At 39.0% G+C, this 26517-nt stretch overlaps 1 protein-coding gene across 4 annotated transcripts in view; it reads right to left on the reverse strand.

Moving 5' to 3' along the window:
• Window positions 1-26517, reverse strand: part of LOC135704036 (uncharacterized) — a 67235-nt gene that overhangs the window by 26681 nt on the left and 14037 nt on the right. For all 4 annotated transcript variants that reach the window (XM_065225461.1, XM_065225432.1, XM_065225443.1 and 1 more), the window contains exon 2: window positions 22889-23308. In XM_065225461.1, coding sequence (XP_065081533.1) covers window positions 22889-22967 — 79 coding nt within the window. In that variant the 5' untranslated portion in view covers window positions 22968-23308. The remainder of the gene's footprint in view (window positions 1-22888; window positions 23309-26517) is intronic.

Below are 26517 nucleotides of genomic sequence, written 5' to 3' on the forward strand. Positions count from 1 at the left end.
CTTGACTGATGGTAAATTATCCAATCGATATCCAATCATTCATCTTCAATGTCGCTAACATCCATTGATCGAATGTAAATAATTTTCCTAATCTCAAATATCGAACTGGTCCATCAAGTATAATACATTGTGGTTTGAAATACTCTGCCAGCAACAAATTCACCACCATCCATCAGCAATGACGCGTTTATTTGATGTATTTCTCCTTCGCATTAAAAAACAGAGGAAGAAGAAAACCAGATGGATCCACAGGAAGGAAGCGTGAACTTGCACGGCACATAATAAACACTCGAGATTTTCATTTCATTCCGCGCTCTACTAACGTAAATAAACATTAGCGAAACCAGCCAATCTTACGTAATGGACTTAATTTTAGGTGCGGCCTCTAGCAGTTGAACACTGCTGACATGCACACGTCCCACAAGGAGTGGCGAGGCTATGACGAAGCGGGTGGGGATGGCAACCAATCCAAAAACACACACGTGTTTCTGTTTTTCCCGCCGGTTTCCCATGCAGGGCAGATTGCCAAAAGTTGCAGCAAAGGGAGAAAAAAAAGAAAGCCGAATCCCACACCAATTTCCCAACATTTTTGTCGCTATGGTCGAATGTGTTCACAAAAATGATGATGATGATGATGACGATGATAAACTGTATAGGTTAGGTACGTGATATCGAGTACCGCACATTTTGTTCTGTTTAACTTTCGCCTTTGAAAGTAAACATGTTTGGTGTACTCTGGGGATAATGCTGTTCGGGGAAATTTACTTAACTCGACACTGCCGTTGCCATGCGGGGGAGGAAATTCCAACACATTGCCATGCAACATCCCGAAGCTGAGGTCTGTGTAGCTCATCGTGGTTCGAGTGGCAGTGTGCACGACGCGGAAATCCCACTAATGGTAGAGTAAATATGCTGCACAACAGTAGGTCAATCTGTTAGGTGGTTAACCAATACCATCATGCATATCGGCAGGATCAAACCGCACTGATGGTGCTGGTACTTTAGCATGATAAAACGGTTTCGATTGGGGAATGAAGTGGCGAGGCTGTCATACCCTTAATGGGTCGGTAATTTTCCAATCGACCATTAACAACACTCGTTGACGGGCACGGTAAGGTGCGATGGGATGGTCGCACCTCGAAACGATTATTTCCATCAGGTGATGATATCCGTCAGCAAGTAAGGACCCAACGTCGTTCATCGATCGCATTTACTTTGTGGTGAATGATCAGTAGAATTTGTTCAATTAGGAAATCCTCTCGAGAGCTCATTTCAACTCTACATTTAAAGTGGATCCACACTATCAATAACAATATTGTATAGGGGCTGCATAGCGAGCTGAAACTAGAATTTTGAAAATATTTGATTAATATTTTGCTTTGGAACATCCTTTGGTATCAGTTCACTTGTTTATTAGCAGACAACAATTATCTAAGCATAGACAGAGTAGGCTGCACGTGTGAACGAGCATAACGTACGTTTGTTTTCCTTAGAGTTTTTTTTTATAATTATTTGATTATTTATCCGGTTTACATTTTCGAAGATGGCCAAGAACGCGATTATCCATTTCAAAAGGAATCAGACCATTTATGCAGAAGAAGCCCTGCGAGAAGTGCATCCCATCCCCCAAGGGATACTGGCTGTATGTCATGCTGCTGTACTGGCTGCGATTTGCCGCTGACATTCGTTTTCGAAAACGAAGAGGAACCTTTATGAAGCAGTTGACTACAGCCGATTATCTTTTATCCCAAGCATTTGAACACTTCAAACAGGTTCTATATAGGACGGGACTAGTTCTCGATGAACATTTCAAATGGTCCTATCTGCTTTGATCGGTTCTCTTCATAGACTTTCTCTTGTGATGACCACTGTTATGCAAACAGATTTCACACTAATTTCACCACATAGTTTGAGAAAGGAGGTTCTTATCTAGCGCCCAAAACATCAAATACAACAGGATCAATGCAGATAGGATTTTGAAATATTTATCAAGAGTTTATGTTGATCCCCATCAAGCAAACCTTCTTTTATTGAAGCTACAGTGCAACAATAGCACGGATGCTTCCTGTGGATTCATTTGGACTAACTTGGTGAATTCGCATCTGATTTTATCTATATAAACATATACATGAATCTCTTAAATTTGAAAACATCTCTGAACGCCAAATGGATTGTCTGCACATTTTTGAGCATGTGATGGAACATTATTGTATTTTAAAACAATATATTATATACTGGGTTGGGTGGTAGCCTAAGGGAATCAAAGGATAACAGATGGCCATCTGGTCGTTTTGTCTTCCAAAGGTCTTCAATGTAGCTGATTCACCCTGTTGAAACAAACCATCAGGCAGAACTTTACAACCGGTAAAGTATCTGCAGACATTGGTAATTCTTGCACTGATGGTGGGTCCATTCATATCACATCAGTTCACAACAATTATCTAAGCATAGACCATCCAAGCTTCTTTTTTGATGATGATATGATGATATGGAACTCCCTGTAGCAAGACAACTGTTGGTAGACTGTGGACTATCCTCGCTGCTCGACTTGATCAAGTTTGATAACCTCTAATTGTGTTCAACCTGCCATTATTTTATGAATGGCCAAAAACGGTTTGGGTAAATCCGTGCGCAACATCGCCCACTAGCATCCACGGCATAAATGGGAATCTCCTTCCAACAACAGGATTATACAACCGGTAAAAAAAACAGGCCATCCAACAGGAGGATGTCCCAATGAGTGGGAAGAGGAGCCCGTCCTCTTTTCACGAAATATTAAAAACAGGGAATTGGCATTTCCACTCTACCCATCCATTTCACTTCAATTGGGTGCCCTGGTGGAGCCTCCCATAAAGTAAGTAAAAGTATGGACGTCTGTCAAAAGTAGTTCCAATCGAACCGTCCAAATGCACTGGTTTCCTTGATTGGAACTACTTTTTTCAGTTTTGTGGTGAAGTCGTCCACACTTTTACTAGACGGCGTTACCCTTCCATACCCAGCATATAATGTTTCTTATAATAATGCAATGAAAATTAAGAGAAAAATAAAGGAAAGATCTCATCCGATTTGTTGCACAGGAATCCATGAAGAAGAGTTTTTGAACTAAAGTATCGTTCCAAATGCATAATTGACTTGTTAACTCTGAAACAATGGATTTAGTAGATGTTTTCTGCTCTAAAGAACCAAAATGGACGATTGGGTCGAAGTAGTTCTCTACCTTATGTTTTCTATGGTATTATTTTTCGATCGGATGAAAAAAATCCGCAGTTCCTTTAATCATATGCCATGGAGAGTACTTTTGATCTGACACTGCCCATGAGCTTCGGCACAGATTCCTTGGCGATTAGATAGTGTCCGTGGCCAGTGGTGAAAAGCAAGCACGATTCAACCAAAAACACCCACAACCGTAAGCTAACATAGCGGTAGCTTTATACCATTATAACCAAACCAATAACCATTCCTTCCATAGAAAATCAAAAAAAAAAATCGGATGAGGCAAACCACATTGGAAATCAATGTATTGAACGTAACCGATAGAACTAAATACGATGATGGTATGATATATGTTAAAACGAATGATAATAAACATGAAACCCTTCAAGTTTCCCCTGAAGAAGGCTGTCAAAAACAGCCGAAACGTTGGTCAGTTGAAAACCTATCGTTTGAACTCGTCAGACTGTTTAGCCGAAACTCGTAGAAATTACCATCCAACAGTCGGAAAACCAAGTATAACCACAATATGGCTTCTATACAAAACTCTATGAAGTGTGTTTTCCCGCTACTAGAAGCAAACATGAGCAAACTGATTCTGTGCCCGGAAAAATACTAAAAAAGTAGAAGGGTCTGTGCTTAGGGGCACGAACGGAAGCTTGACGTAGTACAGCTAGTGGACGGAAAAAATGTGAACATTTAGTTCTTTTAATTGATCAATCATCAATTATCTTAACTCTTTCCGTTTTTTATTTGTAAGCGTATCAACTTTGTAGTATTTATTTCAAAGAGAAAGTTGATGAAGAGAATCGAAGGGACTGTCTACTTGAGTATTTTCAATTCATCTACCCGACTTTAAAAGGTGTATTTTGATTTTTTTTGTTATTTATGAATTTTTAAGTTTTGTGCATTTTGGTATTAAAGTGTATTCAATTCACCCCTCACAGGATTTCCTTCCGAATTATATGAATGGGGCGGGGCGGAAAGTATCGTTTGTGCAGAATATGTAAAAAAGGAGAGACTTCGAGAGATTGAACTCGTGAGAGCTAATTTTCTCACAAATTTGATTTTATTAGCTTTCTGGGGACAGAATATACACCCAAAGCGAATTATTCCCACTTATCTCAAATTCTATATGGATTTTTAACACTTCCTACCAGCGTGTTCTGGAAAATGGTCGGACGATGATTAATCTCACCAATGCATTCGGGCCTACAATTCCACAACTTCTATAGAGACCAGGTTGAGCCTTGATAGCTAGCTGCTTGCGGGAACTGACGACCTTGACAAATGTCCAAATAATACTCTTAGCAAATTTATGGTGGTCCTGAAAAGGGCCGTTTTGTAGTGATGGTTGAGTAATTCTGAGCTGTTTGTTCAACACGGATGAGCCTGTCGAACTGTATGTCGTTTGGAGTGAGGGTGACACGCTTGGCATAGATGACCGACCCGCAGCGACTCACGAAGAGCTTCTGATTCCGATCCATAGCATAGCGGTGCAGCTTCTTCCTCCTTTGATGGTTGCTTATGTGGGCTCTGCAGCTCGCTGCTTGCAGGCAGCCTTTCGTTGTTACTGGAGAACAATTTTCAACGCCACACGCCGAAAGCACTGCTACTGCTGCTACTAATTTCGACGACCGAACATCACCTCACAGTTGTGTGGTCGTTGGGAGCGTGTGGTTCTGAGTATGGCGATGAGTGTACAAAATATTACGCAATTCCATCCTCCCTATTCGCACGCGCCCGACGATCGGAGGCTAATGCCACTTCGACTTGTTTCGTCTACTTACTACTCTCTGACGACTGTGCTGGGGAAGCAGCATATGCATGTAGGTAATTGGTGGATTTGTTAGTTAATTCGACGCTTTTGGATAATGCTGGACATTTACCAGTTTTTCAATAGTTTCTTGTTGAAAACCAACATTATCGATGCGTAGCCATATTTCTGATCGATTGGTGATAGAAATTATTGAAATTGGACCAGGGGCAGCTCAGATATTAACGGTCAAAATCTTTCTTAATTTGTTACATGTTCCATTTTCGGTTTTCACAAAGTGTACCCCCATATAGAAATCAAAGACGTAGTCCTACGTCAAAAGTAGAAGGGTCTGTGCCTAGGGGCACGAACGGGAGCTTGACGTAGGACCGCTAGGGCACGGAACAAAAGTGAAGAAAATTTAGTTCTTTTAATTGATCGATCAACTATTATCTTAACTCTTTCCGTTTTTGATTTGTAGGCTTGGTAGTATTTTTTTTTTTTTCAAAGGGAAAGTTGATGAAGAGAATCGATCAAAATCACTTGCACTCCTGCTTCCAAGTTAGGTTACAAGATTACAACTCTGGAGAGCATTTTGTGTGCTCGTTGGGGGCATGTGGTTCTGAATATGGACCAACAGGCAGATAAATTCTATTCTAACTTTTTACTGTAATAAGCTGTTGGCCCAGAAAAGGGCCGTTTTGTTGCCAAAGTTGGTGATGATTCAACCTCCGAAACTGTACAGAGTCCGTCTGTCGCTTCAAACGATGGCCGCTTACGCTTGGCGTGTTCAGTATAGGTGACAGCATCACGGATTACATTTTCCAAGAACACGTTCAGCACACCTCGTGTTTTCTCGTAGATCAGACCGGAGATACGTTAGACACCACCACGGCGAGCCAGACGACTGCTTTTGGGTTGTTGCATATATTATGTTTTATTTTGCTCGATTTACCGTGACATATTTAATGCATGGGCCCTTTGCTGCTTCTGCTTCTTGCTCACCAAAGCGTCCGAAGCGAAAATGAGTTGAGGCTAGACAGCAGCGCTCTTTTATATCTTTTCAGGTTAAAGCAGAATTATGTGCAACCAAGTGGTACTCGATTATGACGACTGCGTTTGGGAACAACGTTTATATCATGAAAACCGTGAAAAAATTATCACTTTTTATTTTTACTTTGGATATTGTTTGACATTATCACTTTGTCAATAGTTTCTTGTTGAAAATCATCAGTTGAAAGCATTGCGTAGACATATTTCTGATCGATTGGTGATAAAGTTATTGAAATTGATCAAGGGGCAGCTGAGTTATTAATGTTCAAAATCTTTCATAATTTTGTTTCATGTTCCATTTTCGCTTTTAACAAACTGTACCCCAGTATAGAAATTAAAGACGTAGTCCTACGTCAAAAAAGCATTGTTAAACGTTAAAATCATCACACGTACCACAAAATTAAATGTTTCAAGAAGGATACTACTCAAAGAGACCCAAAACCAGTCCTACGATGCTTGTACGGCGTCACAAGAAGCAAGAACGAATGCCAAGTTTCAACGCCTACTGGATAGGTTAACACCAACAATGAATCGATACTCGCAACGACAACGAACAAAGCAACGCAGGACAGGAGCATGAGTCATGTAGCAACATACATTCAACATTACCTAACTGCTGCTACGAGGAGGTTCCTTTCCGAGAACAAAGATGTGTGTCTACTTGAGTCAGACAAGGAAAGAAGGATGGTAATAATGTTCCAGCAAGACTACGACCGGAAGATGCTGACCCTACTCGAAAGTGATACGTACAGGGTGGTGCCCAGAGATCCCACGGCAAGCGTTCAACGACACACAAACACGATGGTGGCACGTCTGTACAACCTAAAACTGATAGACGCGCGCACCAAGTACCGACTGCAATCCACAACAGCAGTGTGTCCAAGGATACACGACCAACCGAAGCCACACAAGCCAGATTTGCCACTACGACCCGTAGTGCCCAACATTACAGCACCTACATACCAACTGTCAAAGTTTCTGGCGGACATCCTCCAAAGAGTCCTCAGTGAGTACAACATCAAGGACAGTGTGGCAGATGGCATGTATTATAAAAATCAAATTTAAAAAGTTGTACATGAATTAAAATTTCCAAACTCCATCGAATTACCCCTTGTTCAGTTTTGACGCATGACGCGTTCTCAAACAGTTCACTCACTAAAATGTTCATTAGATAAAAAATGAGTTCTCTGTACCATTTCGGGCGCCAAAGCGTAATTCGATAGCCATACGAAGAGTACATATAAGCAAACCACGCGTAAACGCAAGGACATCGACCTGCACAATTCTGCTTTCAAGATTTGTTAACCCGTCCCATCCTTTTATGCACTTCGGGTGGGAAGCGAATTGGCATATGCGTTAACTTGATAGAAGGAGAATGCTTTCCTTCGTATTTCTGTTAAAACTAGTATGCGTGAAGGCGATTTTTAGAACTTAGTGAAAATCAACTTCGTCGATTTCACGTAATTTCCGGCGACGAAATCACTGACACAATCGCACTTTAGCAATCTCTACTGCCATTTTCGTTTTTGATTCAGTTCCAACCCAGTTCCAACCCGTGTAGCAATGTGTCCATTCTAAGTGAAGATGGTTCAGAATGGCGAGGAGGCACACTCTTTACAGCTTCCTTTGTGACATCTGCAAAAAATGCAGCGGCATTTTTTTCTTGATTGGAGTTATTCACGAAGGTTTGCGGCTGACTGTAACAAATAAACGGGCTCATGCTATCAATTTTGTTGATTTTCTTTGCGCTCCGCTTGGAAGTACCAGAAAGTTTTGATTATTTTCTATGTTGTAAAAATAAACCGCCCATTTACACTTCTGACAAGTTGCAACTGAATGTTTATAATTGTTTTAAAATAACTGTTTCATAGCCAACTAGTTTTATAAGGGCAATTCATATTGTTTTTTGTTATACTTCAAGACAATCATAAAACCTTTCATAAGTGAAAATAGCATAAGGATCAGTTGGTTTTTTATAAGCTTTATAAGGGTTTTGTAGATAGCTATAAGAAGGTTCCATGACTTGCATTGTATATGACCGTCATAAAGCTGTAGGTAATGGTTACAGCTGCAATAAGGGTTGATGCATATAAGTCAAGCTCTGGGGGGGGGTCTAAGATTTTGTGACAAGTAATGCATTAGGTATAGGAAAAACGTCACGATAGGAGGGGGTAAATTTCTCCTCGATTTAGCGTGACATAATCAATGCATGGGCCCTACAACCTTTATAAATTTTGAATAAATCCAAGCAGCTCTAGATTTGTTACTAGGGCTATGGGGTTGTACGCAATGGTGACGTAAGACAACGTGGTCGTATATAATAAATCTTATTCGTTAACTGCAGCAGGAGCTTGTGTTTTGTGAAGGAAAATGATGCGCTTGACATACATGGCCCACAGCGACTCACGAAGAGCTACTGATTCCGATCAATAATGGTGTGGCTTCTTCCTACTTCTATGGATGCTCATGTGGGTTGCAGCTCGCTGCTTGCGGGGAGCCTTTCGTTGTGTGCTGGAGAACACCACCACCCTCCGCACGTGGTGATTGAATAAACACCGTTCGGTGAGACCGAATGGAATTCAACATTGAAATCTGTGTTAGGAAAATCGCTTTCCGCAGGCAATCGGTGATAATTTTTATTATCACAGCAACAGTTGCACATTCGTGCAATTTTCAATATTGTCTTAGGTTTAACAAATCCGTAAGAATATTTCTGATCGATTGGTGATACAATTATTGAAATTGGTCCAGGGGCAGCTGAGTTATTATCGTTCAAAATCTTTCATAATTTTGTTACTTGTTCCATTTTCAGTTTTCATAAAGCGTATAGAAATAACAGACGTAGTCCTACGCCAAAATGCACTTTGCGCATACAAACTTGTTCACCACTACCGCTATCTAAAAAGTCTAACCTTAACATCTTAAAAATATAATTAATACGTTTTCTTTTTAAAAATGCATCTTAATATTCCAGTACCCCGCTTTGTTCAAATGTAAAAATGTTTTTCGTCTATGAAGCTTTAGAGTTTCCAGACATTTAGAAACCCTACAAAAAAGATACAACTATGTTATACATTGTGGTTGTCTGAGAAATAAATCTTCAAAGTGTTTCAACTTTTAGTCCTCTACTGTGCAAAGTCAAAACAGAGCATTCTGATGAATATCAAACACATATAGAAACATAGCCAATCATATCATTTTACGCGAAAATTACAGAACCATTTTCACGAGAAATTCCTGCGATGAGAACAGCACTTAAAACACCACTCAAAAACCCCTCAACCACCCAGCGAAACCTATCTCGTCTTCGAATAACTCGATGTGGGATTAACACGAAATCGCGGAGTCCCCACACACCGGATTACAGCCCCGGTATATTTTCCTTTCGTCTCGGTCATTTAACGTGCTAAATTTAGTTCAGCTCTATTCTGCCCATGAACCTACGTATACTTCACACATTGCATCGGACCGTGGTGTGGTCAGGATAAGTTTCCATCAGATAAAAAAAAATATTCCGGAGTCCATTCTTCCCCACATCTTCGATGAACCAAATTGAGCGGCTGAGTGTCACGTCACGCGTACTATATAGTACACTAAACACAGTCAATGACCGTGACAGTTTCAGTGTGTCTCCCCGCACCCGTCATCGGTCGGTAGTAAGGTCATCTTCCATCTGTTCGACACGAGATATAGGCAGTAACATGGGTGGTAATTTTCCGCCAAATGACGCACATCTATAGGAGATGTAGAGATAAGTCAGACGAAGGGAATAGGAAGTCTCTAGGATGCGGCTAATGGCGCAGAAAGAATATAATGGAACCGGAATACGGTTAACCTCTCAACGAAGTCGCAAATTTAGTCAAAAGATGGGTGGGTGTACCTTCAATATAAGATGATTTTTCATTGCACCGTTCTGGCGATTGATCAGAAAGAAGACACATGCCGAGTGTGATGATCTAAAAATAAATCACAAATATGTTTTGCATATGCCGCTGATGCAACTAGATGCAACAGGGCTGCACAGCAGTAGTAGCTACAGTGACACGGTGGGAAATACCAATCAATTTGGGTCAACCACGTGGGCAGCAAATGCAATTTTTAGGATGATCTAATATTTGCATTGTTCTATGGCAATACTTCGAAATAAGCGGATGACGTAGTTTTGATCAATTGATTGCGATGAATTTACATTTTTGAATAATTCAAGGATGTTTAGTTTGTATGATGCGCACCGCATAGCTACAATCGAAACCTGTAATTCTTTCGAATGGGAAACAAGTAGGGGAACGGGGGGTAAGCCCGGCCCCTTAAGCATTAAGACTATTTTAAAATAATAGAGAGCTAATTTTGTTATCTTTCCCATGCAGAGTCCATGTCTACACACTTAGAAATAACTAATTTTACACGTGACGGAATCCATCTTTGACACAAAGGATAAGACGTAAACAAACATATCATGTAATATTAAGTGCTCTGAGACTGAAAAGTTCGTTGCTCGAAGAAAAGTACGATTGATTGAGCTATATTTCACGTCTGTTATGACTTAAATTTATGTCAAATTTGACGCTCGTATATGTCACTCTCAGAGCACCTAAATTTACATGATTTTTTCTAAGTGTGTATGTCATGCTGGTCAATACCAAATTTTGGTATCAAGTCAGAATTAGGTATTCATAAGTTCTTTTCTCCTGCTCGGGTAGGCAGAGCGTAACATTATTAACTGCTTAGGCTGAGTGTGAAAGGTGAAAACATTGAACTATTCAATCCATTGATGTGTCCAGACCGTTTTTACCAAACGGTAAAGCAGGGTTTAGACTAGGCAAGTCAAATGATCAACTCAGTTGAATTCAATTGGCTTGAAAAGTTGAGCCTGGTTCAACTTTTTTCAATTCAAGTGAGTTGATCAAGTCAGTTGAATGGCATGGTTTACACGTTCAATTCGCGTTCAAGTCAGTTGAATTCAACAGACTTGATCAATTGATTTGCCATGTCTAAACCCAGCTTAAAGGACGAGGCAATGAAAGAGCAAACAAAAACATTCAGTCACTCACGAACAGGCGACTCACACCGCTTGTCTTCGCTCACGCAGCATGTAATTGAGGCATTTTTCCATAGAAAATGTACGCTCAGTCATTCAAAACAAGGATTGGGTACCATCTCGGAAAAATAAACGCGCTGACTGAGCTACTGACCGAGTGCTCTGCTGTCAGTGACTCGTTTATTCGGACTTTCACGAGGCAGTGAAAAATGACTCATTGAACCTGTCTGTTTTGCGCACTTCTTGTAGGTATGTGTATAGAACTTGATTCATATTTCATTGAAAACATGTCAGAAGGGTCTAACTTGAAACGTAAACAATTACTTGGATCGTCGGTTTCTTGCGAATGACAACACACCCACTCAAACTAACTAAATAATCTGACAGAACAATGATTGTTCTATGAGCTGGTGTAGTCAGATTCCGTGGGCGTGTAGTCATTCAAGAGAAATTGACGTTCAAAGTCATTGTTTACGTTTCGAGTTATACCCTTCTGCCATATTTCCCCTGATTTATTCAACTTAAGGTACCGGAGCTGAAAACTGAAAATAATGCCATAACACAGGCAGTACTTCCGATGAATGCAAAATGAACATTTATGAAGTTTGCCATGATCATCACGTAAAATTGTGTTGCTTACAATCATCACAGTTTTACAAGATAGTTTAGATCAGTGGGCTAGGTTCTGCATTTACGATCCAAAGGTTCTTTGTTCGAAACTGATCAAGAGAAGGTTTTTTTTTATAAAAACCAATATGAGTTCATCACACAAATATTAAGAAGTATAAGGATAAAGTATGATTGATTTATTGTTTGCAAGCGATCGGTACAAAACTGTAACGCCTGACGATGTCCATCTCCTTTACAATATCTCACGAGGATGGAGCAAGGAAGAACCTAAAGATGTCAGTGAGTGAAAGAAGCAACTAAACATTTGTTAATCGAATCCCGCAGCTGGTCCAGCTGAAACAACAATTGATCATTCATAATGCATGCACCAGTTGCAATCTGCAATGTGAAATTCAACAAGGCTCTATAAGTCGCTCGCTTTACCGTAGAGATACTCAAAGCTATCCACGCAAATGTTGCATAAATTATTCAGAAATATCTGGGCGCTACTACTTGTTGCATCTTAGTAAAGGTCCTATTAAGCGGAAGCTGGATGTGTGTGACAATTGGTGACGCATCATGCTACTGCGTAATTGTTCTCAATGTTCTGTGCAAATTCGTGAATTGAATACAGGATAAGATCGATGTAACTGTTCGATGGTAGCACTCAGGATTCATTACCGGAAGATCTTGGGATTACCCTACATATTGTTACGCTTCGTATCATCCTAGCACAGGTCAACAAATTCTAAGAGTCTCTGTATATGGTATTCATTGACAGCGATGAAGCTTTCGATCGACTCAATCATGAGAGCCCTTGGGATACCATGAGGCACAAGGTAGTGTAGGATACAATCATCAACCTCACCGAAGGCATTGAAGTGCAAAATTTTGCGTAATGTAGCCTAGTTCGATCCTATCCAGGTCGTCTGTACTAGGTGTCACCAGTACTGATGTCTGTGATATATAAATAATTCATGACTAGTAGTAGTACTGAGCTCCATCATTGGCGTTGCCTGGTGGAGGTAGGGTGACACCAAAGAGGATAAGCTGGTAATATTTTTTTGAATTTTTTATAAACTTACTATAAACAACATAACTTTTACTATTAAAAAACAGAAAATAGTGAAGTTTCTTCTGGGAGTCCAATCCTTTAATTTTTCTTAAATTATCACACCTTCTACCGCAACATTATTCTAACTCCTCCCGGGAGTTTCATGTGACTTCTTCTCGAAGACGCTAAGAACTTTTACCGGAAGTTCTCCTCAAATTTTTTGCCTAATCTTTATGATGAACCGATTTAGAAAAGCACTCACACCAATGAAGCATTGAAAAAAACATTTGAGCATCAAACCCCTTCCTGATATATACTACGATAAATTCTCTGATATGTTGAAATTAGGATAGATTTTTGGCGATATTGACTAAGTGTGGACATGTTAAATTTTGTTTAAAGGGCGAACACGAAATTATTGCAACACTTACAACTGGCTGTATCTTTATTCCTACTAGGCGGAAATTAACCAAACTTTGCATAGTTTCTCTTTGAAGTGTATTGTTTACATCCTGTAATTTGCGTTATAACTGCGGTAGTCTGTTTCAAGGGAAGACGCGTGAAAAAATGGTGTACGCTCACATGGAAAATTCGGAGCTGTCCCACTGCATATCAATAATTCAACCGCATCAAGAGTTATAAACAGGTTCAAGGACCGGTAGACATTGGATCACAAGAACGGAGTAGGAAGGAAACCGGGAGCAGCATGTAGGAAGACAGAGGAAAAGGTGAAGGGTAATTACACCCGAATTTTCAACATTTCAACACGTAATGTAGCCAAAAGGGTCGGTGTTCCAAGTGGGTGATCGTTTCAAGAAAAAGAAAATGTCGAAATTTAATTCAAAATGTCTTATTTGGCCAGCTATCAGCACCTGTGGAAAAGAAGTAAAATATTCGTCACAAAAGGCACCAATAATGGTGAAATTTACAAAAATGCATGCCTCTATAAACGTCTGCTGCCATTTTTGAGGCAGCACAGTGAAAAACTATTGTTTTGGCCCGACTTGGCATGTCACTATTCTAAAAGCGTGCTAGAATGGTATGAGGCTTATTCGGTGCATTTTGTCCCCAAAGGACATGAATCCACCGAACTATCCACAACTACTGTAGCTGACACTGACCGATCTCGTGTAAGCATGCGGCTTAAGCGCCACTCCGGTAAAGGAGACCGCATGCCAATTTGAGTTTGCACGGATGAGACTGCCTCAGGGCGAGTCCAAGTATAAATCTTCCTAAAAAGAAGAGATCGAGCCAGTTTGACAACCACCGAAATTGATCGGGTAGAAACCCCTATTGCGAAGCAGCATAATCTATCACATCAACGAAATATTTCTCTAAAGCTCCCGGTAAGTGAGCAAACAAACGTAAAACGACGCTACACGTCAAGTTATCCTCATCGGCAGTTCCACCTGCTTTCCGCCAGAGGCGCAGCCACAGCAAAAGAGATACGCAACGGAAGACAACAACAGAATTACGAAACGGACCCGAAACAACGTGAAGACACTTTCTTCCTTTCATTCCACTCAATAGGGTTTTTGATCTTATTTCCGTCCTACTAAGCACAACCCACGCTTTACCTCTCTTTCTTGGACGAGGTTTAACAAAAAATGAAATGTTTCTTACAAAGATGACATCTAAAATTATTCGCATTTCCATAAATAACGTTGAATTTGGTAATGATCCACACATTGTTGAGATATTGTTAAAAGTCTAACACTGCTTCTTGATTCCAAATTCGTCCTAAGAGTTTCAATTCCGTCCAAACGCCATTGGATTTTCTTTGTCGTACTGATGAAGGTACACAGTTAGAAATACCTAATCTTACACGTGACGGAATCTATCTTTGACATAAAGGATGAGACGTAAACAAACATGTCATGTAAAATTAAGTGCTCCGAGAATAAAAAATTTCGAAAGTACGTTTGATTGAACTGAATTTCGCGTCTATTATGACTCAATTTTATGTCAACATTGACGCTCGTATATGTCAGTCTCAGAGCACCTGAATTTACATGAATTTTTCTGTGTGTAGAAAAAGCGAGTTCGCTTGGAACGCTTCTTTTATCTTGAGAACAATGAGTGTAAAATATTCACACAATTCGTTCGAATAGGCTTTGTGTTGTAGCTTGTGAACTAACGCATCGGTACAAACGTATTCCTGATTTTTACTCGGTGAAATCATTGATTATACTGATGTTTTCTGTTCGATAGAACGGAAATGAACGATTACGACGAAGTAGCGCTCTACCCTAATAGTATTTTACGGAATCAAATCAAACATTTATTGTACGAACGAAAAAACGGTAAGTTTGTATTCAAAATAAAGCATCACTTTGCGAATTGGTGCATATTCAACTCCTCTTACTATATAATTCTACCTTGTGCTACTTGTGTGCGTACTGTTTTTCTTTCTACCTATACTGTATTGTGCTGTGCTCTTGTGCCTTAACTAACTCGGTGTCTACAATAGGGACGATAGGTATCCACGATGATGCGCAAGCGAAAAGAACAAAGCTTGGCACCCGGGTTTCTAAAATGAATGGGTTGGGTGGGCGTCCATAGCTGACGACACGTGCGCACGTTTTTTGTGTGGGCCTCAGATTAGGGAAGGTGACCTCGGCCGAACTCAACGGAAGTTCGATTTTCCCGCAAACTTATTAGAACTAAATCGGCAATGCGAGAGATTATTCTGATCGCTGGCCCTTCGTTCAAAGTCGGGTCACGGGCCACAACTCTCAACTTTCCCGAAGATTTCACTGGACTCAGCCTTGGAAGAAATTGCACACGGTCGAGTGGCGTTACTTGCGAGACATTCTATTTTTATAGTAAATCGGCCAGTGTCGTTTCGCTACTGGCATAGTTTTTGGCATATGGATGAGATCTATTTCGTCCTAATTTTATTTATGACTAATTTAATATTTACCCAATGGAGCGAAGGCTACACTACAAGAAAGTTCAGAAACCTATAAAGAGATTTTTTGGTAGTTTCATTATAATCAGGGAAGTTCTGAGTACTTCGATGATGATCAGAGATCTTCAATATAGCCCCAATAGCTTCACGAAAATTGCAAGAACATTCAAGGAGTTCTGAGGAATTACTTCAGGGACATTTCGGGGTCTTCTGGGATGTTTTATACTAATACCAGAAATATTTCTCGATCATTAGAAAATGTACGGAACTTCAGCGAATATTGCGCTAACATCCTCTAGAAATCTCTATCTTCCGGAATGTTTTCCAAGTTCTCCTTGCAGTTTCGACTGGTATAGAAGCCTTCTGGCTTCCGACTTTCTCCAGAAGTTTCTTCTAATCTACCTTATGCAGTTTTTTTTTTCAGCATATTCAGGGTGTTACATTAATCTTCTGTCAGATGTATACATTGAATTTTTCGTCTAACCCTCTGAAAGTTTATCAATAAGCCATTTTAATTCTATAACATTCCCCAGAAAACCATTCCCCAGAATGCATCATTCCCCAGAAAAGCATTCCCGAATGTACCATACCCCAGAAAAGTATGGCATGTATTAGATTAACTATTTTTGTTTAATATAGTCACTCCTGGCATCTTCTTTCGCGAATATAAAAAGAAGAGAAAAACTTCTTAATAGGTCAAGGGGTTTTAGGAAACCTTAACGGATCAAGGGGTTTTACCTTCTTTGAAAATATAACAAAAGAAAATAATTATTTTTTTGGATAAACGACAAAGAAGGGAATATTCCTTTCTTTGAATATATAAAAAGGAAAATAATAAATTCTTTGGATATTCGATAAAGAAGGGAATATTCCCTTATTTTAATATATAAGGAAAATATATAATCAATAGCTTTTCGCAAGGGAGTCGGGGTAATGACCATTTGGGATAATTTCGTGTGGAATCGGTAGTTCAACGTTCCATGCACCAATTTTTTAATCCATCACGAGAAATCCTTCAACTCCGGTCGAACAATTCTTCGATAAGGTTTAACAGTTTCCGACTGGTTGAATTGATTGGATTGCATAATAGACCCTTTGACTTTTTAAATGATGAACGAAGTGCTCGAAAACTTGAAGGTTGTCATTTTCTAAAGAGCTATAAAATGGTTTGGAATTGATAAATACATAGTTTCATAAAAGTTACCGTAGTGTATCATCAATAATAAAGTGAAACTAATCAGAGAGTTTTGTCATGAAAAATGTATTAAATCAAATGTGATAAAGAATGGAATATTCCTTTCTTTGAATATATAAAAGAGAAAATCATTAATTCTTTGGATGTATGATAAAGAAGGGAATATTCCCTTATTTTAATATGTAAGGAAAATATATAAGGAAAATATACAAGGAAAATATAAATAAAATAGCTTTTCGCAAGGGATAATAACGTGTGGAATATAATATAATATAATATAATATAATATAATATAATATAATATCAAATGACAAAAAAGAGGATAAATTTCTAATTTCATCATCTTTTCTGGTGAATGGTTTTCTGGGGAATGTTATAGAACCACCATTCAACGTAGTTTTATTCCCAGCTTCTATTGGAAGGTTTTTTAGAGCTTCTTCTGGCTGGATACTCCTGCTTCCGATTTCCGAAAATTTTACTCGCCTGATTTTTTCTCGAAAGTTTTTTTAAAATTTCGATAGAAGTATCTCAATATTTTTCATGGAAGTTCCCCGGATGTTTTTCCGGCTTTTCTTAAAACTTTCTTCAATCTTCCTCCAAAAGAGCTTATTAATTATATCTCTGGAAGTTTTTAAGCTTCCATCAGAAGTTAATTCAAGCATTCCCCGGAAATGTCTTGTGACTTCTCCTGGAAAATAAATTTTCTATTAGTAGTCCAAAAGTTTGAATTTTCGCCATAAAAAACGACAAAAAATTATTCCACAGTCAGTTTATGAGCAAAAGAAGGACGCACATTTTTTGCCTGTAGACTTGGAGACATACTTCAAGTCTCCGCGTACATCGTACGGGTTAGGCAAAAGATGTGCATCTAACTTTAAAAACTGTCGCATTAATAGCCCTTCACTCATTTTCAACTTCTATTCAATTTTCATACTGCCGTACGCTAACGGAACTATCCACCTACTCTCTTCTTAAGATCATTCTCTAGCTAATAAATTATCACACTAAAGCTTCATGTTAGCATTTCCAACCAACTCTGTTAGTGTATATTAATTTTTCATGCATCTGTCATTCGTTTTTGCGCGTTTTCCTGCAACGCTTCGCTCAACGTATCTCGTACAGAACAGTCATTCAACTATACAAAGTGACAACATATTTCATGGCGGTGTGATCTCGTTCCTTAACTTTTGCATCTCGAGTCGAAGTGTAGATTCAATAGTGATTAATTATTGTTACGTTGTTGTTTACAAACTATTATTTGTAACGAAATTGGGTAGAATAATATTCGCGTTCGGAAAGCGTCGTATAACAATCACGGATATCACGGACTCCTGGAGCTGCTCCGATTTGGCTTCCCATCGATACACTCTTCTATGATACGGATCAGACCATAAACAGAACAGGATCGTTCCTTTGTTCTCGAGTATCGCTTATTCATTTGGGTATGGATACTCGCTTTGTTAGATTTTATTATGTTGTCACCTTATTCTTTTATAGAATTTTTACATAAATTTGAACTAGATCGGTACGGCATGCCAGGTCCTTGAAATCGGATCAGAAGGATTTCATCGAACATCATTCCAAATCTTGTTTGGCAACTCACTAGGTAAGCCGCCTTCAATCTGATCGATCCCCCTTGTGCGCAGCTCACATCTTCGTCTTGTTCTAGTCGGGTCGCTACCAAGAACCATTTTCATTGGGTCGCTATCCGACATTATTACGATATGCCCAACCCACCGTAGTCGCCCGATTTTCGCATTTGATATAAATTTCTTAACGTACAAACCTGCTGCAATGCTACTTAATGATTCAATTCTTTTCTACAGTGATTCAACAATTCCCGAGCTAAATCCAATCTTTTCAAAATTGGTTTGAATTTTTTAGAACTCCGACCAAATCAGAAACGATTCAGGAAATTCCTAATTGAAGCAACACTTTTCGAAACAGATTCAAAGTTGAGTCTGAACTTTTTTGAAGTGAGTTCAAACTTTCGAATAAGTCATCAACATTTTTCTAACAGAGTCTAAACTTTTCTGTTATGTTATTCAATCCTTTTTAAAGTTGTCAAAGCTTTCCTGAAGTGATCCAACATATCTCGAAACCAAGTTTTAAAAAATTGGTTTTGCATTTTCTGAAATGGGGCAACGCTAGCTGATTCAATCCCTTTCGTAAATGAATCTTATGTTTCCTGCATTGATTCAACTTTTTTTTCCGAACTGAATCCAAACTAGTCAGAACGGGTTTGAAATTTTCTCAAGGGAGTTCCAGATTTTTGTTAACTGCTTTGGCAAGGACACAATCTTGTTTAGGTCATCTAGTTTTCCTTAAAGTGTAGAAAGCTCTCCGAAGTGAACCGACACTTTTTTAGTTTAAATTTTCCAAATGGAGTCAAATCTTTTCTGAAGTGGTTCAATGCCTTCTTTCGTAGTGTTATCTTACAACCTAGTGGTCTGCCTTTGGCCTGCTAATCCTGGAAAGGTAGTTGATTTCATAAACCATATCATACCTGACTGGGAAAGGACGTGTCCATGCAATTAGCTGTCCACTCATTAAATGGTGGTCAGCTTGCATGATACAAACAGTAAACAGGGGTACCACAAAAGTTCAAATAATGGACGCAGTGGTTCAACTCCCCCCAACAAAAAAAATGCCTTCCTTAGGGAGTCCAAACTTTTGAGTGATTGAATTATATTTAATGTTAGTCTGAGCTTTCCTGAAGTGATTTACCTAACTTTTAACGTAGATTTCGCTTCCCTAGACCCCTTTCTAGTTCTTGATGGTTTTTCTGGAATTTATCAAAACCCAAAAATCAGTTGCTTTGATCCTATTCATCTACATTATTACCAATGTTCTTCCTTGAAAGGATACAACAACTTGTGCGTGAAATGTCTTCTTGATAACAGCGTTGCCAGATTGTTTTAAAGTTTATCGGTATCGAAGGTATTAAAATATCGGTATTTATCGGTATTTACTATTTAATTAATTCTATATTTTAGACGTTTCTGAATTCAAATTTTTTAACAATGGTGACGACTGATACTTGAGGGGAATTGCTTTGTTTAACGGCTTTCTCGGTCTTAAAACACTCTTTAATATTTTAATTTAATTTTTAAAATTATCGTTGGTGTTCGAAATTATGACTAAGTAGTTTTTTTCCAATTAAATATCATTAAATGAAACCAACATATGGAAAATCAGCCACAACAACGACTAAACTATTGATAAAAACGACAAAAAATATTTTCCCTTGAAAAAGGCCACAACCCATGGCCGAAATGTTGAGCAGATTACATCGTAGTCGTTGCAGTGTTTTAAGACGGAGAAAGCCGTTAATCAAAGCAAAATTTCAGATTTTGAACTATGATCTGAAAATTCCGGAAGAAAACTCCGGGGAATGTTTGAATGAGCTTCTGAACGAAGCTGAAAAAACATCCAGAGAAAGACAAAAGAAGCTCTCCTGGATGAAGTTCGAGGAAAGTTCTAAGAAAAGTTGGAGATACATCCGGGAAATTTCCAAGATACAAGTTGAGAGTTTTTGAGAGTTTGAGAGGCGAAAATTTAAATAAACTTTCGGAAAAAAATCGGATGTCACATCCAAAGGAAGCCAGAAAAGTTTCGGAAATCGAAAGTAAATTTCAAGAAGAAGCCATTTCCAGGAAAAGCCAGAAGAAGCTCGGAAAACCATCCAATAGATGTCAAACAAAAAAACCATTGGCTTATGATCAAACTTCCAGAAGACGAAAGAAATTTCTGGGAGAATTAATTGAACTTCCTGGAGAAGACGAAATAAACTTCCTGGAGACGTTGGCAGAAACTTATTAAGGTAGATTGGAAGAAACATCTGAAGAAAGTCGGAAGCCAGAGCGCTTACGGAACAGTCGAAAGAAACAAGTACATAATTCCAGAAGAAAGAGATTCCTGGAGAATGTTCTAATGATCCAGAAAATTTTCCTGATATTCATAAAACATCCCTGGAGACTCCGCATCGGAACATTCCTGAAATGCACTTAGGAATATTCCATAATTCCTCGAAATTCCTTAAAAGTTCTGGAAATTTTTTCTGAAATAAGGGGCTGTTTTGGAGTTCTGTGGTCATCCTCGAAGCGCTTGGAACTTTCCTGATTATAATAAGACTACCAGAATATCTCTAATCATCTTTGAAGGGCGCTGGACTTTTTTGAAGATTACGAAATCTCTTAAGTGCTCTCACAATTTTCTTGAATTAAGTGTAACATTGAAGTTCTCTGAGCTACCCGATTTTTTTTTTATTTTTAAAAGTTATCAACACTGCCATTAAAAAGCATAGAACTTCCCATAAAATGTTCTCACAATGTTCTAATATTCATGTAACTTCTCTTACGTTTCCTAAATTTGCATGAGCCCCTCAGGACATTGCTGAAGTTTTCGGGAATAGCCTGAGTTTCTCGAAACTCCTTTATAATTTCAGCAATTTCAGAAATTTTGAAATTAATTGATCTGTCCTGATGTTCTCTGAGCTTCACTAAAGTTCCTGAAAACCATTAAATTTCCCTGAAGTTCTTTGGACTTGTGAAGTTTCCAGAATATTTATTATGTTTCCTTAACTTCACTGGAGTTCGCTGGACTTTTCTGAAATTTTCGAATTTTAACATAAGTTAATGAAACTGACTTTAATTTATCGAAACTTTCACAAAAGTCTGGACTTTTCTGAAGTTTCAGAACTTTTTAAATGTTCTTGTAGCTAGTGTAGATCATCAATAAAAATCTGATAGCATCCTTGAAGTTCCGGGAAAGTTGCAAAAACTGGCGGGAGAAGATGAAAGAATCATTCGAGCGAAGGCTGAAGAAGCTTCCAAGGTAAGGTGGAAGAAAATTCCAGGGAAAGTTGGTTGAAACTTCAGGAAGTTAAAAAATGAATAAAAACTTCCGGACGCTGAATAATGTTTAAAAAATATTTCTCGATTCCCTCGTGTAATTCTGAAAGAAAGATGGAAAGAGCCATCGACTATTTCTCGATTGATTTGTAGTCAAAAACGGTGAGGAAATGCAAACATTATTCGAAAGAGTATCATGGATAAGGCATCTCTAGAGATGATTGTTTAGAATTTTGAAGGCTAAAAAAATATGAGATATTCATAAAGATACAAGTCTCTCACAAAAATTTTCTCCGAAATTCGAGCGTGGGCAGGCAATGATAATTTTGATTATTAAAAAAAAATCGGTAAAAATCGGTATACAATCTCGAAAATCGGTATTCTGCGGAACCTTATCTGTATATAGGTATCTAGTTCAGAAATCGGTTTATCTGGCAACGCTGGTTGATAACCCGAGTGTTACACATAGGGGTTTTGCTCTAATTTCCGTCCTACTAAGCAGAAACCGCGCTTTACCTCCTTTTTTAACGGGTTTGAACAAAAAATGGAATATTTCTGTCAAAGATGACTTCTAAATTGATTCACCTCTCCATAAGTACCGTTGGATTTGATAAAGAGTCACAAATTGTTAAGATATTGTTTAAAATCCTTCTTGATTCTAAATTCGTCCTACGAGTTTCATTTCCGTCCTAACGCATTGAAACGCCATTAGATATTCTTTGTCCTACGGATAAACGTAGAAAAACGGGATTCAAGTAACTTCAAGACCAAGGAAACAACCAGGAATATTCTAGCCCCCTCCCTATGCGAATGTTATCTTGTGTAACCTAGAAGCAAACCATTCTAGATAATTCAATAATGCCACTTTCATAGCGGTCGCAACCTCGTCTCGCGAACATTCCCAATGGCAATTTGCCAAGCCAACAAACTGGTCGCTGTGCAAAAGTAAAAATTCCGCGTTCACCTTCGAGGAAAACCCATCCTGCCGAAAACTTTCAATTTCATGTTTCTATTTTAGATCGCCCACCGGCACATACCTAACCTTCCTGTTTGAACAAACGAAAACAAAGCCTCTCCCCCCACGACGGACGGGTACATCCAACAATTCCCGGACTGAGATGTAATCCTTTTTACGACCCTTTTCAGCACCGACCCAAGACACCGAAAAATGCACCTGGGAGTGGGATGTCGAACAGCGGTGATAATTACCTTCAACCAGCAGCAAGAATAATCCAATTTTGTACATCAAACGGCCGCTGCTCCCTCTGCTTTTCTGCTGGGGAACCATTGCTGCTAACCGTAACTCACTTGTGCCTTTAACTGTTCGTTGTCACTTCGGTTTAAAATCACAGTAAACTGCAGTGAAAATTTCTCGTTTTGTTATTGAAGTTTTCTCACTCAATGCAGCACACCTCCACTGAAAGCTTGGTGATGATCTTCTCCGCTCATCAGCACAATGCCATCAACGCACTAATTGATCTGTTTACGGCCACCATAAAACCATAACACCACCACGCGAACGAGGTATGCCGCTTTTCACGCTTTTCCAATTATCACAGTTTTCCTCATCGCTAGCTCTTTGATCGATCACATTCCCTACAAGCCATCTATCATCACTGATTTACGTTGCTTCGATTTTTCATAAAGGGACATTAAAAAAATAATATATTAGAACACCACTCTTCGTTGATTCACGCAAGGAATGCTTCTGATCCGATAGGATATGGCATCATCACCATCTTTTCGTAGGAACTGCGATCGTACCCACTCGGTTGCGTGAAAAATTTTGACCCACACACACACACACACACACACTCAACAGACACTGCTGTTTTCCACCCGACTTTTTTTTTATTTGGGTGTGCATATTCAGTGTCGCCGCCGCTGCCGCCGCCGCCGTCGGGAAGAATCGAAACTTTTATTTTTAACAACCTCAGCGCGCTCATCATCTCTTGTATTTAGACATCAAAATTTTGCATCCACGCGGTTTCGTATGCACATGTACTTTGGACACGATCAGACAGATGATGCCCATGAGCTCAACAAAATCGACAACGTGTGTGTTGCACCGCAGCTGCAGGCCGGGCAAAATTGCATTCACAAGAAGTTGGGAATTATTTTTTCTCGCGAGGTGAATTTTCCTCGTTGGATCGTGGTTGGGATTTGCGGGAGAAATGTTAATGCGAAAGGGATAATCAAGTGAAAAGTTGTTTGATCTAGAGGTTAAACATTGAAATTCCTGTTGACTAAATAGTACGAGCCATTTGATCACCGATTTGACCTTCCTTCTTCTTCCTCGCATTTCAAGCTTATTATATATCGCATATTAGCTTATTGCGTGCTCTCAACTTAGTGTTCTAGATGCATTTCCACAGTTATTAATTGAGAGCTTTCGATGCCTGTACTATTTTTGCATTAGTATAATTGTGTGGCAAGTACAACCATACTCTATACCAGCATGGTCTTGCTGTATAGCTGCGCCCTTACCGACTGAGCTAAGGGAGGTCCCCAATTTTACCTTCCATCGGTTATAATTTTTAGATGATTTAGTATTACTTGAGTAAGCTTAGCTGCTAGCTACCGAGTTGTAGGTTGTGGATATACGATGGCCATTCGGTATATGTAATGGTTAGTTGAGAATTTGTTATAAGAATTGCCGGACAAGTAGTCTACGGATGTGGTGGGACATAACAGTGGGCTCTGTGAAGTTTAATCGAAATAACATAATACCCAAAAACAGTCTCCATCGAGCGAATGGATAGCGCTATAAATACCTAATCCTATCTCACCAAGCACCTATTTACCGTGGAGCGCAAACAGCGCCTGACTGGCGTCCAGTGCCAGAGGTTGTTAAAGAAACGCTTACACCCGGGAGATATATTTATGATGGCAGCCCATCATACATCGGATCCATCGGTCCAGTTCCTTTAACTTTAAATATAATACAGTAATAATGTATGACGAAAATGATAACTCGGCTCTGTGAAGTTTATTCAATTGAGCCTGTACAAATAAAGTAATTATAAAAAAAAATCTTGTTACAAATCAAAATCATTCAATAAAGTATTTTCTTCCCGACATCGGTTCTACGATTACATTTTCTTGGAGCTACTTTCACTTGCCTTTTTATCCGAGCAAGCGTAATTTCGGAGGAATTCGCCAACCAGCTTTGCAAATTCGTACGTCGAGAATGACGTGATGATTGCTCCATCAAATGACTATTAACAGCATCTCGTGGAGCGCTCATTCTCGCATGTGTACATCCACACTAGGGTGGGTCAATAGACTGATGCAAAGTTTGAAATTTTCGCCCCACAGTGCTCAATCGGTTCCAAATCGGGTCCCAATTGACCTCCCAAAATTTAAACGCAATTGGAAAGAAACTGACTTGGCAAAAAGCATTTGATGTTTATATGGGAAAGTCAAACTTTGTGTTCATAGTCTTCTTACCTTTTTCCATATTGTACTGTTTAAAAGTTCTATTACTATTCTTATGAAAAATTCTCAGCTACAACTTTGCAGAAAATCGTTTTTCAGCCAGACTTTAAATTAAATAGTTATTAATTGTTTAAGAGATTGACAATCTTTTGACATGATCAACAACCTGTTTTGTGAGCAACACTGTATTCTGCAGTGTGACATTGACTTCTCGACGCAAAATCTCACTAATGCAACCTAGCTAGTGTAGCCGTGTAAAATCGATTTGTTTATTATTTTCAACCACGAAATCAGCTGTCAAAGTGTTCGACTTGACAGCGGTTTGTTTTTTTTTATTTTCAACCAGTAAAATGCATGTATTAGTGAAACTGTGGTAGAGAACTCTATAGTAGCCATGGATTTGTGCTCTATTCTACGCACCAGAAACACCAATGTTGCCTGCTGAACAGTGATGCAAAATATGATGACACTCACGTGACACTCGTCTTCGCACCAACCGACTATCGCTGACAGATCGTTTTATCACACTGTGAGATTTAGAGCCATGGCAAACAACAATCACCAGTAATGGTCACTGCTCACAAGCAAAACGCTACACTCGCTACTGATGATGAAAAGGACAACGAAAACAGTGAAGACTTCTGCAGTACGATCATGAGAAAAAGCGAAACGACAGGAGAAAATGAAAACAATGCCTACGCATTCCAAGTTCGTCTCGACAGGCGCGACTGTGTAAGATACAAACAAAGCAGGCAACATGAAACGGAAGCTGTTGGGCTCACTCACCAACACACTCAAATAAGCAAGTAAAGCAGCAACTGCTTCATAACGAGCACAGATGAGTATCGTGATTGTCGGGAATGACCAGATCGATGACTGATCACAACAAAAGACGACATTCACCAGTTGCTTTTTACTTCTTTCGTCAACTTGATGGATGGTCATGGAGAGAGCTTCGACGAGCACATTGATAGGAATGTACAAAGCGTTAATACCATCAGCTGTTTGGCGATCGTGATTGTGATAGGTCGCAACTCTGCTCCTGAACAGTTGATTGAACAAAATCATAAGACATTAGTGGTTTGAATCATAAATAACTTTTGTTTCTTACATCTAATCGAAAAATGGTTGTCTTCAACAAATTTTTAGCTGAGAAAATTTCCTAAAAGCTCAGTTATCATTTTCAAAACAAAAGTAAAATGATGAATTTTGAGATCGATATTAACAAAAAAATAGTTTTTCCATAGTAATTTCCATGTAAACTTCATAACGTCTGTGCCAGTTTCTTAATAAATTAGTTAAATTTTTGGGAGGCTAATCAAGACCCAACATGGAAGTTTTTGAGCAGCGTGGAGCGAATATTTAAAGTTTTTCATCAGTCATTTCACTAAATCTCGGAC

Source organism: Ochlerotatus camptorhynchus, unplaced genomic scaffold (genome assembly GCF_037179485.1).
Source record: "Ochlerotatus camptorhynchus isolate MF236.1 unplaced genomic scaffold, CSIRO-AGI_Acam_v1.1 ptg000021l, whole genome shotgun sequence".
Lineage (NCBI taxonomy): Eukaryota > Metazoa > Arthropoda > Insecta > Diptera > Culicidae > Ochlerotatus > Ochlerotatus camptorhynchus.